Here is a 16,998-nt window from a genome sequence, read left to right as displayed (position 1 = left end):
CAGTCTGGTCAGAACTGGAGATGCCTTTCGGAGGAGAGAAGAGGCGAAACATCTTCAAGAATTTCTACGGAGTCCAGTCGCCTTACGGATCAAGTTTTGAATTTCCATGACCTGCAGACTGAGAGCCCTCACAGACAAAAGTTGACCCTACGTCAGTGTTGTGTTTACAGCTTGTTTCTGACGCTCCAAGTGACCAAAAGTTTTAAAAGACTGAGACACGACTTTATTTTATTGAGAAGAAATGAAAACTCCAAACATCCTCGGCTAGAAAAACTCTTTGATTAAGCTTGAAATATTAACATGAAAGCATTATTTACAAAAATCATAACTCATACAATGTTATTGAAGCGTATAACATTCAAATGAGGAAAGAAAAAAACAGCTCTGTTTTTCTGAATTAAAGGCAAACCACTAATGTAAAATCCAAACAGCACTTCAGAGTCACACAAGGAAGTAAACATGCCCCGTTGTTCCAATTAATCTTAAGTTTTATTTTGCTTTGGGTTTAAGACAATGGGAGTACTTGTGTCTTTAACCCTGTAAAGCCTGAATCATCAAATAATTGCAAGAAAATTCTAATTATATGAAAATGGAGTGTTTGTTGGACCTTCTGACAAAAAAAAAAAAAAAAATTAAATATCAATTTTCATATATGAGTTTTAATTTGTGTCATATTTGAGTGGGTATCAGGTATTTTGGTGCAATTTTTTTGCACAAAGTTTTTCTTTTATTAAAGAAAAACTAAAACATATTAAAAACATTCTCTAGACTATTAAACTTTGAGTTTCCTTTAAAATTATTGTATATTTCCTCTCTAAGACAAAATTGGCTGCTATTTTGGATGTCTCAAGTGACGTCCCTTTGGTGCATGGATTACTCACACCTTGTGGATTATCAGTGCACTGCATATATTTGATTGTATACATCAGGTTTTGTCAGAAAAAATATATGACACTGATGATGTAGAGGTCTCACAGACTGATGTATCAAATATGATAAGCTTGTTGTTATAGGGTTAAGGACCTGAGGTCTTTGCAGTTGTTTAGACGTTAGGTCAATTCTGATCTGCTGGACGTTGCAGCATTTCTCCAGGATCAGCTGAGCACATACGGCATGCTTCAAGGATTTAAGATGATGCATCTGAAATTCATCCAAGCTGGCTGCGTGCTGACTCATGAGATAATCAGACAATTGCTAAAAATACCGGTCCTCAAGGAGTGCAACTGAGGCGCCTGTTATCTCGTTAATTCAGAAAACAGAGCCGATTTTTTTTCTAATGGGAATGTAATACTCTTCCGTACAATGTAAATGCATCTTGAGTTTTCGTTATTTCAACACCAACTGCACAGGAAACTCCTTCAACCTGGTGTGCTGCCAAAGCTGCATCGCTCTCACACAATCATCTGTTTCCATCTGTCGGCTGCTATATCCTCTCCAACAGAAACACATCTACATTTTCTAAGGCTTGGGCACGAGTAATGGTCGGACCGCAGCCTTGTTAGTGTTATTTCTGTAGGTTAGGGTTTAACATGTTGAATGTATATTAGCATAAGGTTTCATTCAGTCTGTCCTTTCCTGCAAAATCATCCCTCCAGTTCATGATTTTGGTTTCATTGCGTTGCACCACTGAGTGATGATGACTCTGGTCTGTTTCAGTGGAGGATGCGGTGTAGGTAGCGCTCAGACGGTCTGGCACACTCCTCTCTTGATGGATCCAATCTCTGAGCATTGGGTTTGAAGGGCTTCGGATTCTCTGAGACGTCTTGGCCAGGTTCCAGCAGAGATTCTTCCTCCAGCCTGGACGGTGTGTCGGTCTCCTGTTCTTCATCAGCAGAGTTGGATGGTGACTCCACAGTCCTGTAAGAGAGATATTTTAACTCTGGCGTAGAGCTAAAAATACTCCAGGCCTATTGAAGATGTTAAACTTAGAGTATAATTGACAACACAAAAGCACTCTGCTGCCTTTTTAAATGTGTGAGGGCGGTGGAAAGTGTGAACCACTGACATTATCAAACAAGCTGACAGAGTTACTTTTTCAGAGATAAGCACAGCCACACATGTAGGCACGACTGTAGTGAATGCAGAGTTTGCAAGTTAAGGTTGATTTTTACAGATTTGCTGTGAAATTGCTTTTATCCGTATCCGGCCCGCGGGCCGTAGTTTGGGGACCACTGCTTTAGACACTTCAGGCACTTAAATACATCAGGAATGACAAAACTATTTATTGGAACAGAATTTTAACTCTTAAAATTACCCTAATTGTTGTGTAACATCATGTAGAGGACATAGAGGCGATCATGAAGCTCTATCTTGAGCTGTTATTACAGCTGGATGGCAGGTTATCTACAGTAGCCGACAAGCATAGACGGGGTTATTCCTATGTTCCCACACCTCTAGGACATTTTCCAAATTTTCCAAATCAGTTTCTGCGCTTCATTCGACTGATCTGACCTACAGCTAGTCAATGCGAGGCCTCTGTGCTACTTAGTTAAGCTGGGGTTGGTAGTCAGATTTAGATCCACTTTTTCTTATACTGGTTAAAATGATCTTTATGTCCCGATGGTAATCAACACATAATGTGTTCTTAAAAAAGAGTGAAAAAAAGCTGCTATCTACAGCCGGAGTAAACCTGGGAAAACACCAACCAATCCCTGCCATCAGGAGCCAAATGATGAAACCAATCAAATCCCTTCCTGCCGTTCTGCCCGCCTCCTCCAAAGCGTACATTTCATGTTTGTTTGTGTTTTTAACTTTCACTATGAGAATGTTTTGGTGTTTTCTTACTGCTGAGTGAGACATGAGTTGACATAGTACAGGACTGGCTTTGAATCAGTCACCATCATATGGTCGCAAATCAGCGGCGCTCGTGCATGTGAGCGGGGGCGTCGTTTTGGAGGAGCTCCGAGGGGAGGGGGGGAGGGGTTAGACAGAGTAGACAGAGTCCTGAGGAAATGCTACATTCAAATTCATGCTAGTTTTCCGTGACTGCCAACCATAGACTGTATAAAATATGGACGTAGTATCCGTGACGTCACCCATCTGTTCCTGGGAGCTGTTTTGAAGCAAATCGACGGCAGCAGCCATATTGGTAATGCGGAACTCAACTAGGCAGAGTGTGACGTAGTGTGAGTCTCTTAGCCAATGGCTGTGTGTTCCTGACCGGGAGTCACGTCAGTCGTGTCCTTATTTGGGCAAAACTCATAATCTTAATATCTTCTTAACCGTCACGTTAGAAAAAATTCACCCTCGGACAGTGTGTGCCATTAGAGAGATTAGCGTTGTAGGGCCAAGCCGTTTTTTGAACCAGGCTGTAAACATGTTTATTAATGCTGCAAAGATCGTCTTTTTCCCATTCATATCTATGTGGTTTCCGGTGTTTCTGCAGCCAGCCTCAAGCGGATTTTCGATGTATTGCAGTTTATATCACTTCCGCATTGGCTTCATCGTTTGAGACCGGAGTTTGCCGCTTGCTGCCAACTCTAACTTTAAGTTTGTTTATTTAAAAGGACAATGTGCACTTACATCAAATGATTGCAATAAACAAAGAGAAGGGCGCATCAGATTCAGCTAAAAGCTACATTCCGTCGGTAGTCCATTGCTACTGGATAACAGGTTGGGTGTAATTGGCTACCAAATTGGGAGAAAGGGGGATTAAAATCTGACACAAATCTATGAAAAAGGAAATGTGGGAACATTTGCACGCTCGCGGGTAGACAGTCTGCAACCGACCTAACAATCTTCAGAAAGAGAAATGTGCTGCAAACACAGAGACCACTACAAAAGCACAGTGACAGCTTGAGCTAATAGTAAACATTGTTATCCTCCTTGCTTACCATATTTTCAATGTTAAAATGCTAATGTTAAGGAGGCTAACATTCGGTAATTAGCGTTAAAATCTAGCAGAAGATGATGGAGTGTCCTTAGTGTTTAGGGGTTTTATACTTAATAAATCTGATGTTTATGATGCTAGACATAAATATACAATAAGATATACCCAAAAGTACTCCTTGGTAAAGTTTCAGTACACCACTTTGTCGTGAACACACAGCCCTGTAAACCCACACATTCTGTGGCACTTCATTACTTCTGCAACTAATCTAATTTAGTCTCAGTGAGGAATGTCGAAAGCAAACTATGACAACTTGTGTGTGTGTGTGTGTGTGTGTGTGTGTGTGTGTGTGTGTGTGTCTGTCTGTGTGGTGTGGAGGTATGCGAAGAGAGGAGGACAGTCTTGTGAGGTCATGCTAAGTTTGTTAGGCACATGATAATTTACACGCTCCATTTCAAGACGCAGAGGGAGTCTTGAGTCAAGTTAGACAAACCCTTATTCATACTGATTAATAAGAGGAATAAATGCTTTATAAGAAGAATGTTTTATGATCAATATAATGCTTTTTACTTTATTTCTTCGTTATCTTTACTCATCATGTATGTATTACTTTTCACATCCCTTCTTTATGTTTTGCCGGCCTCTTGACATTTGACACAGTCACTTACCTGAGATATCCTGGTGCTCTGAGCCACTTGCGGTCTCTGTTTCCGTGTGTTCTCATTCCTGTTTTATTCCTGGATCTGACCCGGAGCCCCACCAAGGCCTGAACCAAGAGGGCCTCATCCTGTCTCTCCTTTTCCTCCTCCTCTGATCCCTCTGTGTCTCTATCCATGTCCCTCCACACCAGCCTGGCCCGATGTTCAGAGTGTCTGTCTCCTGCTCTTCTGAACAGTCTGTGCAGCTGGTGCAGGTTCACACCTGTAAAGATGTTGGACCAGCCTGTCTTCCTTCCTCTTCGATTGGAACGTTTCCAGGTCTCAGAGGAGACTGATAATGTATCCTCCATCACAATGCGAGGGTGGGCAGCTTATAGCTGGTGATGTTAGGAAAAAGGGCAATACCGAGGATGGGGAGGTGCTGACAGGAAGATAAATGAGGATGAGGAGCCGGTGAAACAAAGAGTAAGAATGAAACAGTCCCAACACATGTGAAGTGGACTAGCCTGGTTCAAACTGCTCCTCATTCCCTTTGATTAGTGTCTGACCCGCTGACTGCTGAGCCACCAGGAGTGATCAGACATTTCCATGACTGCAGCCAAAAACTGTCTTACCACATCTGCTCCTTCCTGAAATGTGCACGCCTTTAAACACCCATACACTAATCCTCTTCATGTATAGCTGCAGGTTCAGATCTTTTAACCTCTATTTATTAAACTGTTTGTTTTTTCAATGAATTGGTTTAAAGCTTCAGTTTGTGTTGATGTCAGGAACTCTTCTGGACAAAGTGGTGTTGAGTTATACATTTTATGTCTTTGCTGAACTGAGTTTTAACAACAATTAACCCTGCTACCTTCAAGCAGTGAAATGTGTCTCTCATTGAGAATATCTTGAGAATGAAGAGAAAAAAGGACTGTTACTGCAGCATACAGTTCATCAATATCTTCTTCTCAATCACATCTAAAACCTATATTTTTTATCAAAAGGCCTTCTTGTAATATTGTTTTATCCATGATGCTATATTTATTTTAATTTACTTTCATTAATATTTTTCTTTTATTCACTCATTGTTTTTATTTGTTTATTTGTACAGATGTTTTTTAAAACAAAGTTTATTTATGAATTTTTCAATATAACAGTAATAATTCACAGTGATGACATATACTGAGTAATAGAAATACCCCACCACCTAATATCAAAACATTAAAATAGAATAAAATAAAAATAAAAAAGAATACCAAGTACAACAAATAAATTGAAATAAATACATAAAATAAATAAAGTAAAATGAATTGTTATGTTGGGTAAAAACAAGCACTGAAACACACAGAGGAGGGGAGCAGCAGCATGAGCCAAAGGGGCATCTCAAGGGTCCTTCCAGTTTGATTCATCTGCTTCGTTTTACTGATTTTAAATGTTTTATTGTTTTAATTGCTTTTAGTAGTTTCTCTTGTACTCTTTAATTCAGCTGTTCCTCATAAATTGTCTTGCTAGCGCTATATGTCTCTGCCTCATGTTTATTATTGTGGCTTTTTATGATACAAAGCACTTTGTAACATCTGTTTTGATAAGTGCTTTATGAATAAACCCTATTATTATTATTATTATTATTATTATTATTATTATTATTATTATTATTATTATTTAAACTGAACCCTGCAGCAGTGGTTTCAGGTATAAAAATCAACTGTACATAAATATTTAGTCTTTAAACAGATGGTCTTGTTTGCTTTTACAGCTCATTAGAAGGCATCAGTGCAAATGTCAGCTAAACACTTCTCACAGGAGCTTTACAATTAAATACAACATTTAAACATAATCAAGTACTTGCAACAACTAAATCAATATAATCTGATATCAGAATAATTCACATCTGACTGGATAACTGACTGTTGTTTTTTGCCATGGATAATTCAATTATTCATAACAGACAGGCTAAACAGTTTTTACATAATAGATTATTTAACATATCAGTAAATCCATTCCTAATAATGTTTCACAAAAATGAAAAGTAAAAATAAATTCTAATGCAGGTTTATTCTTTGAAACACTAGTCTGATGTTGCATGCACATCTCAGTTCACAGTCTGTTCCTGCACATATTAGAGACAGTCAATACACAAATAAGAGTTAAAATATTAGACTAAGACCATTTTATGCTGCCAATTTAAATTGCAGTTTCATGACATATTGAAATAACATTATTACAGTAATGTGCCAACTCATTCTCATGTTCCTAACACATTCAGGTGCCTTAGTAATTAGATAGAGGCATCCTATCTGGTATTATTCTCAGCTGTAGGCTATTAGAGCAAGAAAAAGTTTACTAGTTTACACTATTAAAGCCTCAAAATAACCTCAAACATCACAGAATGATGAGATGCTTACCTTGTCGCCTGTAGTGTGACCGGACAGACTCTAACCAGCAGCCAGACAGATAACCTATTTATTGAAGCGGCATCCAGACAGTGATCTGCCCGATAATGCCAAGTCGACCCACATTCTACTGGTGCTCAGACAGGTAGTGAAATAATCAAAGGTAGGCTAATCCAGGAGTGACGTTGGTGCTGAGGTGCTCTTCTCAATACAAGAACCACCGTGAAAAGTAAGAAGAGAAAATGTCATTGTGAAGTTGTAAACAGAGGCCAACAAGACCAAAGGAAGGAAGTAGGTGGTCCGATTGTCCGCCCCTATGGAAATGAAGAACATAGGCTATAGTTTGTATCATGCAAAGTTGCAGGGAAGTCACTTCTAACTCTGATCTCTCTATCAAATAATTCTTCAACTGAGTGTGAACAAATAAAGAGACAAGGAGTCATTTTCATTTATGTGTTCTTGAACGCATTACTCTGGACCACCATAGAGTTGTGTGTTTTCCTACAGATCCTGAAGGCGTCCTAATTAAAACTAAGGAAATGTCAGGTGTGTCACAGGAGGGCTGTGAATAAGCGTGCGTGGATGCAGCTTCAATTCTTCCACTGTCTTCATCGTGTCTGAGGAGCTGTCTTTACTCATAGAAGGACATGTTTGGGCTTTTTACTGGACTGCTGAGGTCTCGCCGGGCTCTTGCTCCCCGGACACGAGTCCTGATCCAACAACGAGCAGGTTACATTGAAGGCAAACCGCCTAAAGATCACATTGGACCAATTGTGAGTTTCAACAATTAGCTTTCTTTTGCCAATTCTGAAAAAGTTTGGGTAAGACAAACTTTTAAATTGTTACTGAAACATCAAAAGGGATATTTACTGGATTGAAAACTAATTAATATTTCATAACTGTATTTATAGTCAAATCGTGTTGAAAATGTGTGTATCAAAATATATACAGCAGTTATATAAGGTAATTTATTTGCAAATCTGTCAATCATTATATTACATTCCATACATTATGCATTCCTTATAGCAACTTCTGTTTTAATTTTCGTTTATTTTATTATTAGAATATCATTTTAATTTTTTTTGCATGTATCATGTTCTTAACCTTAGGATTGTGGGGTGGGTTTGGAGTCGGGGCCTGGGTTTGGATCAGGGGTTCAGCTCGCCTGGCTGGAGGTGAAGCTTTCAGCAGAGTGTCTGCCCCCCTGGTGGCTGGCTGCAGTATAGGTCAAAAAATCCTTCTCCCAGTCAAACTTTAAAAAATAAATACACGTCATATGAATGTTTCTCACATCCGTATGCTGTGGTGATATGTAGTTAGTATTTGACTGTTTTGTTTTCAAGGCCTCTTTTTCCTGAAAAGTTTCTTTTTCGTTAATTATTAGAGTTTAAAAAATGGGGCTGTCCATTTTTATTTACAGTCTATGGTTGGGATTGGGATGGGGAGTCTTTTTATTTTAATTTTTTTTATATTTTTAATTTATTCTATTTTAAGTGTTTTTTACGTACATCACTTTTTTGTTACAATTTAATTTCATGAAAAGTGCTTTACAAATGATTTCTGATTGATGGATTGATAAAGCATCATACAGAAAATGTTTAAATGACTTAATTAGGTATATTTTATGGGAGCCCTAAAAGGACACGATTAAATACATTGTATTTTCTCTCTTTATTTTTTTTTCTCGAGATAACAAGTTAATTTCCTGGTTATCTATAGATCTCTACTTATTTTCTCTATAATGGGATCATTTATCTCATTTTATCCAGAGACGAAGATCATTTTTTGTGTTTTTGATCTTCAACCTGTAAGTTAAATGACTTGTTACAAAATCTGTTTTTATTCTTTACTGAGGCAAAATTTCCTAAACACTGTTTGAGAGAAAAAAACAAAACAATTAAAGAAACTGAAAATAGGACTTTCCTCTTACCTGAAGTCACTCTTCTACGGAAGCCCTGAAAGGACATGATTTAATACATTTATTTTCTGTTTTCTTGAGATAACAAGTTAATTTATTAATATAACTATTTTGTATTTTTATATATGCAACCTGCTGTATCATGATGATTTATGACTAGTTGAATGTTGCCATGGCTCCTTTAGTAAATAATTGTCTTTTAGTTTGTTTAAAAAAGAAGAATCTTTGAGCAATAAATTGCCCCAGAATGCCTGATGTATCAGATATGATACAAGTTAAAACTCATTTGAAAACTGCTATTTAATTCCCTTTCTTTATTTGTCAGAAGGTCGGACAAACACTTCATTTTAACATAATTAGAATTTTCTAGCAATAATAATGTTTACTAAAATAAAGCTTTCTCCTGCAGCAATCTGCCCTCGTACTGACTGTGATGACTCTGGCCGTCCTGGGACCCTCAGGTTGGGTCCTGTCCCACCTGGAGGAGTACAAAAGCCGTGGCTGATAGATCAGGCTCCGGAGGCATCGCTCACACTCATTTAAAATGTTTCAGAACCTTTTTGTGCATCCGTAATAAACTTGTTTTTCTCAATTGCTCTTGTCAGTAGCATCCGCATTTCTGACAAGTCTGCAACTTTTTCAACCAATCTTTTGGCAAGTCTCTGGGCTATGTGGTGGGTAGAGGAGGTCAAACTGGTTACAAGCATAATATGTTTGGATTCAGCAGCTGCTCTGTTGGCTCTTCAACATGGGACATCTAGGGCTCGTCCTGACCTGCTGTGGGAGATTTTATGCTGCCTGCTCAGGGTTGCAAAATCAGGGTGTTCTGTTGAGTTTATGGGTGACTGGCCACTCAGGGATAGAAGGAATTGACATAGCAGATAGATTGGCAAAATAGTCTCTGCTAAAAGACTCAGTTGAGGTTGATGTCTCAATGGGGAAAATGTGAATGGTTCAGTATTTGTAAATAAAAACTACAGCTAAAGTGACACAAGAGGAAAACATTATTTCTCTGTGCAGCCATCAATTAAACAGAAAAGGATAGGGTTTAAAAACTGGGTGAAGGGATGAAGTGATCTAACCAGACTCAACTGAGGCACTGTGGGTTAGCCAACTATCTTAGAGTTATAGGGAAACATTCAGAAGGTTTATATCAGTGTAGGTCATTTGAAACAATTGAGCATGTCATTTTCTCTTGTTGCAGATATGTACATGAAAGGCGACAATTGTTCAGAGATGTATCGGATCTGGTTTTCTCTATCTTTTTTCTATCTAGACTTGCGACCCCCACTGTCCCTCAAAGTGATTTAATGTGGCTTCATTTAGCTGGTCTGCAGAAAATGACCCTACCTATATGAGCATGTGGCTGTGTTTCCTGTGCCGTTATGAGTTAAATTACTGCCTCTGATGCTTTATGTAATTAACTGTTGACTAACCCTAAACTTAGGAGTCATCTGGCAAAAAGAAAGGCAGAAAACTCTTTCACTTTCTATATTCAAAGTTTTATTTTTAAGGTAGCTACTATTTTGTCTACTTATTACTATAATTGGTAACATTTTCTATTTTAGATAACTTTTTTTATTGCATTTTCTTCAGTATTTGAGTACAAGTTAACAAATTATATATAAGTAATACAAAATCAACAAAGGGAGGGACAGTGAGGGTGGCAGGCTGAAAAGTGAGGAGGGCAGCATTCCACTCTGCAGTGTACAGCCTGCCAGAATACCAATCGAAGAAGAAGCACTAGTCAGTGTCCCTGTATTTTACTTGGTGCAGTTCAGCCACTTCACCACTAGAGGTGTCAGTTGCAATTCAACCACTTCACCACTAGGTGTCAGGTGCAGTTCAGCCACTTCACCACTAGGTGTCAGTTGCAATTCAACCTCTTCACCACTAGGTGTCAGGTGTAGTTCAGCTGCTTCACCACTAGGTGTCAGGTGTAGTTCAGCTGCTTCACCACTAGGTGTCAGGTGTAGTTCAGCTGCTTCACCACTAGGTGTCAGGTGCAGTTCAGCTGCTTCACCACTAGGTGTCAGGTGGAGTTCAGCCACTTCACCACTAGGTGTCAGTTGCAATTCAACCACTTCACCACTAGGTGTCAGGTGTAGTTCAGCTGCTTCACCACTAGGTGTCAGGTGCAGTTCAGCTGCTTCACCACTAGGTGTCAGGTGGAGTTCAGTCACTTCCCCACTAGGTGTCAGGAGCTGTTGCCGGAAGTAAAACCTTCGGCGTGGCTCACAAACAGACCGTCTCGCTACAACGAGGCGTCCATAACAGAGCACCGTGGGAGAGAATCTTAGAAAAGGAACAATTAGACCGAGTCTTTGAATGCATCATGAAGACTGAAATGACCCGGGCTAGAAAGCGCTCCTCTGAGACTGAAGCAGCCGGGGCAGAAGCAGCTCAGTCTCTGCAGGAGGAGCTCATGGCTGCGATACATGGAGCGTTTGAAGTCGCTGTAGAGATCGCAGTGCAAGAGGTGTCAAAGCTCGTAGGTCAGGCAACAGGAGTCATCCGGGAGGAGATGCGACAAGAGAATGAGACCCTCAAACAAAGACTGCAGGAAGCTGAAGCACTGCTGGAGTCAGACCGGCTCCTGAATGCAGCCAAACTCAAAAATCAACCGACCTGTTCAAAGTACGAGCAGCAGAGCCCGAATCTCATTGTGCGCAATGGGGTCAAAGGTATCACCAGAGCAGACCACCCCCAGCATCCAGACCCCCAACATCCTGACCACCCCCAGCATCCTGACCCCCAACGTGAACACTTGAGGAGAAGAAGGGAGCAGAGATCCAGAGAAGTGAAGATCCAGCTTATCAGTGGTGCTTCAGAGAGAAATAATGGATGTGAATCATTCACTGTAGGTGTGTAACAGCTTCCTGATCCTGATGTTTATTCTCATTTGATTATAATCATGTAGAGTCTTTTTGACACATGTATAAACTACATGGTGCTGACTGGATACACATTCTTAGACACAGGTGTGCAAAATGAAAGGGGACAAACATTACCTGTTACAGTAAGCATGCTAAACAGGAAGAGATAATGCTTTGGTCGAGATCCAAGATTCAAGAAAGCTTTATTGCCAAGTGAGCTCGCACACACAAGGAATTTGACATGGTGATTGGATCACTGGTACTTAACAAGACCGTAAGGACAATAAATATATAAACCTAAACACAAATCCCAAAATTCTAAATACAAATAAAAATACTATCTGCACAAAGAAAGGTATAGAAGTACTTTTAAAGACGTGAAATAAGTTAAATTAGCCTAAGCCAGAGTGCACATGTAGTAGATGAATATAATAATAAGATATGTTATGGAATATATTAAAATATTGCACATCATGGATATTGAGGTATTGCACCGGAAATCAAAGTATTGTACATGTATGTGATCAGTCACAGGAGTCTTTAGTGGTTTACAGTATGATTGTTCATGTGGGATACAGCCTGAGGGAAGAAGCTGCTCCGATCATACTTGTGCATTACATTTTCCAGTGCTAGACATCTATTAAAATCCTAATCCTACACAGGTAACCATGCTTGGAAAGGTTAATCTTATTTCAGTTCCCGTTCTTTCATTATTTCTGACTTGGGGTTCCCAAAATGGGGGGTCGTGAGATGTACATGACATAATGTTGATTTTTTTTAATGACCTAAAATAAGTACATTTCACCAATTATAGTAAAAAATATCATCAAAAATAGTAGCTAACCTTGAAATAAAACCTTGAAAATAGAAAATGTAATGAGTTTTCTGCCTTTCTTTTTGCCAGATGAATCCTAAGTTTAGGGTTAGTGAACAGTTAATTACATAAAGCATCAGTAGCAGCAGGTTAATTCATAATGACACAGGAAACACAGCCACATGCTCATGTAGGTAGGGTCATTTTTTGCAGACCAGCTAAATGAAGTCACATTAAATCACTTTGAGGGACAGTAGGGGTTAAAGTCTTTGGCAACCTTTATTTTGGAGGTCGCACGCTGAAAAGTTTGGGAACCCCTGCTTTAAGACTGCAAAAAATGTAAGAGCAGACTGGTGAGCACAAGCATTATTTTGAGATCATTACCATCATATTATTATTAAAATCAGTTCTTGTAGATCATTTTAATACATATGATTTCCATGGAGTTTATAGTCTTTTTAAAAGCCCTCACAGGAGATCTGCGTAAGTATCTGCAGTTTATAAGAATGAAAAAAGAAATAAAAAAAAATCCAACCACCTGTATTCTTATCCAGTTCTGATGCCATCTGTTCTGTGATGTTTTCTGTTACAGAAGCCAGTGAAGTAACACCTAGCGCGTGTGTGACAAGAGTAGACCACATTGAGCCGACATGTCAAGACCCGGACGCTCAGGACCACTACTCCCCTCCACTTCCCTGTGGGGACGACAAGTCAGCTTTGGAGAGGGTTAGAATAAAGCAGGAGACTCCAGAAGAGGACGATGACTCCATCTGTTTTTTAGACTCTATTAAAGAAGAGGATTTCAGCCCCGAGTGTATGTCAGCGGTTCAGTCCAACATGCTGGACGAGTGGAAAACAGAAGTGCTGCATAATCGGAGTGAAGACTCAGGCAGTGGACCTGCTCAGGGTGAGAAAGATGAACAAAACAACACCGAATGTCTGCTTTAGAGAAACACATTCAATATTCAGATCAGGGAAGTAATAACAGTCAACATGTTGAGCCTATCAATCAATCAATCAATCAATCAATCAATCAATCAATCAATCAGTCAGACTTTATTTATAAAGCGCTTTCCATACAGTGACATTGTAACACAAAGTGCTGTACATAAAAACAACTTAAAATAGAATAAATTAAAATAAAGATATAAACAAGAACCCCCCCAATCCTAACCCTAACCCTCTGCTACATTTAATCAAATGTAATCGAGACAGATACCTTTGAATTAATTGCCTGAGTAGTTATAAGCAGGTCTATTACAAGTGTGTTATCAGCAGGTTTGATCAAAGTCACATGCATTCAGGTGTTGATGCCAAAGTGTCAGAGTTTTTGTGTGGCTGCTACAGAGCAACATATTCCTGTTTTGAATGCTCACAGTCAATTTGACTGATTAGATTAAGAAGGCTGCCAACAAAGTGAAAATTCTGTCAGGAAATAATTCACTGTTACTAAAAAAGTCATATTAAAATATCCAAACTTAGCCATCCATCGTCTGCCTCTAAATGATGTTAGGTAAAGTTTTCAAATCTCTTCCAGTTTTCCTCTGACGTGTAATTCTTTACATTTTCTTTCCAACAGCTGCTCCAAATCAAACCTCCCAGCTCGTCTCACCATCAGAAACTGCACCTCTCTCCTTGGAGTTTCCAAACATCTTCCCGGCAGCAGAGCCCGCCCCCATCCCAGAATCCACAACACAGGTTTATGGAGCCCGCGATCGAACCAGCCGCAACCTCAGCAACCTCTACGCCTGCAAGTACTGCAGTCAGATTTTCCACCTGCCCAGCCTGCTGCGGAAGCACTACAGCCAGTGTCAGCTGAGGCACCAGTGTTTCCAGCAGCCCGTGGCAGGAAGCAAGAGGACCAGGCTGCAGCTTTACCCGCCGGGCTGCAGTCCCTTCCGCTGCATCGAGTGCAACCGGGAGTTCAACCGCATGGAGAACCTGAAGACTCACCTCCGCATCCACACGGGAGAGAGGCCGTACACCTGCTCCGTCTGCTCCAAGTGCTTCCGTCACTCCGGGGCGTTAACCAGACACTTCCGCATCCACACGGGGGAGAAGCCGTACGTCTGTGGACAGTGTGGGAAGTCTTTCAGGAACTGTGGGGGGCTCAAATTCCATCAGCGGTCACACAGCAAGTAGCAACAGAAGAGTGGGACTAATGTAAGGCTCAGTAATGTCTGATTTTATACAATGCTCAATATATTTATTTGATTGGGTTTTACAGGCTGCTTCCAACCCTGAAGCTGAAGTTGTGTCAATATGATACAGGGAAGGCTTCATGAATGTTGCTTTTCAATCATATACAGAAATACAAAATGGGTAACATTTTACAGGTAACCATTGTACAAGGGCGGTACATCAGGTTGTGAAGACATTGATGCACCCACATATATCAGTGTCTCTGGGTTCCTCGTACACTGATAGGTAATAGACAACTATTCAATAAAAATGTCTCTCTAGTCCTTACTGTTTCACCTCCCTCAGGTCTGCACATCCAGGTAGAACGTATTGTTTTAAAGCTTTCATCCAGAGAGCATCTCCTCCTCAAGTCACAGAATCATCATATAAATGTTACCAAACCAAATGTCATTATTATATCAGATATAAACCAGTGTCCTCTTGTTAATGAAGTAAATATACTGTAGCGATGTGATGAGTGTGGAGCATAGAAGTGGCATTTTTACAAACATGTCTTATAAAGGTATTTACAGGAAATAAGTATACTTACCCCATACACTGAAATGATTCATTCTGTTTGTGTGTCTTTAAGTTATTTTGATCATAATGTATAAAAAATAACTTAAATAAAAGTATAGGAAATGCTCAAAAAGTGTCCGAAGTATATCAGCTTTGTTTGATTATATCAATCCTAGTGTATACCACTTTCAAGCCTTAATTCTGAGGTCTGATGTTAAATGTAAACAGGGGTAGGGAGGGCTTTTACTGAAGTAGTCACTGGTTTTGGCAGATGCAATGTTCTCTTTCTTTCTTCTACAGAGTCGCCATCCATTCTCTTCCGTTAATCCGGGGTCGGCAGTCTAAGCCAGGGGTTCCCAAAGTGTGGGTCGGGACCTACTGGGGGGTCGCTTGACACAGTTGAGGGGCCGTGAGATGTCTTCCAGAATGTTCGTTTTTTTAAGTTATCTCAAATAAGTACATTTGACCCATTATAGTAAAAAATATTGACGAGAATAGTAGCTAAACTTTAAATAAAAAACTTGAAAATAGAAAATGTAATGAGTTTTCTGACTTTCTTTGTTGCCAGTTGACTCCTATGTTTAGGGTTAATGAACAGTTCATTATCAAAAGCATCAGTAGCAGTAGGTTCATTCATAACAGCACAGGAAACACAGACACATGCTCATATAGGTAGGGTCATTTTCTGCAGACCAGCTAAATGAAGCCACATTAAATCACTTTGAGGGACAGTGGAGGTCGCAAGTCTTTGGCACCTATATTTTGGGGGTCGCGGGCTGAAAAGTTTGGGAACCCCTGGTCTAAGCAAAGCGATCCACATGTCCCACTCTCCAGCATCGATTTCCAGCTCTTTCTGGGGGATCCTGAGGCGTTCCCAGGCTAGACTTTGATCCCTTCAGTTGTTTTTTTTTATTTATTTGAATTTAAATTGTATTTTATTTTCCAAATAATAAGAAAGACAATAACAGAAACAATACACCTCATATACAAAAAGAGTAACACACAAGTAACAAAACAAAACAAACACACTGGCCAAGAGTTGGCTTGCTCTTGGCTGTATATTGTCCATCATATTTCCAAGTATGCAAACATCAGGGCGTTGAGGGACATGAACATTCATTAACATCTTTTAAGTGTCAATTACCTGGGTCCAGAATCTTTTGACCATCGGAAAAGACCACAGTAAGTGCATAAGTGTACAAATCCCATTACAACCATGCCAGCACAGGTCAGAAGTATTATGATTCTTTTTTTTTTTTAAAGTTTGTACAGTAATGTTAGTCCTATGATCCCTTCAGTATCCGTATCAAATGCATGAATCACCTCAACCGACCCCTTATGAAGAATTTACATCCACTACAACTTTTACTTCAGTTAAAGCTAGGGTTGGTAGTCACGGAAAACTAGCATGAATTTGAATGTAGGATGTAGCATTTCCTCAGGATTCCATCTGCTCTTTTTTAAGAACACATTATGTATTGATTACCATCGGGACATAAAGATCATTCTAACCAGTATAACAAAAAGTGGATCTAAATCTGACTACCAACCCCAGCTTTAAAGCAGCTTCTGTATGTGTGTGTGTGTGTGAATGCCTCTCTGTGACGTATCAATGACCTTAACACAACAACTTAGCAGATCAAAGGCTCATCTGTTGTGAATGTTTGTTCCCTGACACCTCTTATTGCCTATCTCAGTCAATATCCTGTCTTCACACCATGTTGTTTCATCTTTGTATTGATTTTAATTCTGTTTTTCTCACTTTGATTCACTCAGGCTGTGTCCACTCTGCTGTGAACACAAAGCTCCAATTTCCTGCAGAAACAG

At 39.7% G+C, this 16,998-nt stretch overlaps 2 protein-coding genes across 2 annotated transcripts; one reads left to right on the top strand and one right to left on the bottom strand.

Annotated features, from left to right (window-relative positions):
• Positions 1 to 674: 674 nt before the first annotated feature.
• avpi1 (arginine vasopressin induced 1) lies at positions 675 to 7,129 on the bottom strand. Its single transcript, XM_034688321.1, has 3 exons — positions 6,876 to 7,129; positions 4,498 to 4,909; positions 675 to 1,857 (listed from the first exon to the last, which is right to left on the bottom strand). Exons 2-3 carry the CDS (start codon positions 4,836 to 4,838, stop codon positions 1,653 to 1,655), a joined length of 546 nt encoding a protein of 181 aa, XP_034544212.1. The 5' UTR covers positions 4,839 to 4,909; positions 6,876 to 7,129; the 3' UTR covers positions 675 to 1,652.
• Positions 7,130 to 10,429: 3,300 nt separating this feature from the next.
• Positions 10,430 to 15,317, top strand: LOC117816161 (zinc finger protein 90-like). Its single transcript, XM_034688320.1, has 3 exons — positions 10,430 to 11,645; positions 13,064 to 13,378; positions 14,051 to 15,317. Exons 1-3 carry the CDS (start codon positions 11,117 to 11,119, stop codon positions 14,611 to 14,613), a joined length of 1,407 nt encoding a protein of 468 aa, XP_034544211.1. The 5' UTR covers positions 10,430 to 11,116; the 3' UTR covers positions 14,614 to 15,317.
• The last annotated feature ends 1,681 nt before the right edge of the window (positions 15,318 to 16,998 follow it).

Source organism: Notolabrus celidotus, chromosome 7, assembly GCF_009762535.1.
Source record: "Notolabrus celidotus isolate fNotCel1 chromosome 7, fNotCel1.pri, whole genome shotgun sequence".
Taxonomy (NCBI): Eukaryota; Metazoa; Chordata; class Actinopteri; order Labriformes; family Labridae; genus Notolabrus; species Notolabrus celidotus.
This window is presented reverse-complemented; position numbering and strand designations above follow the sequence as displayed.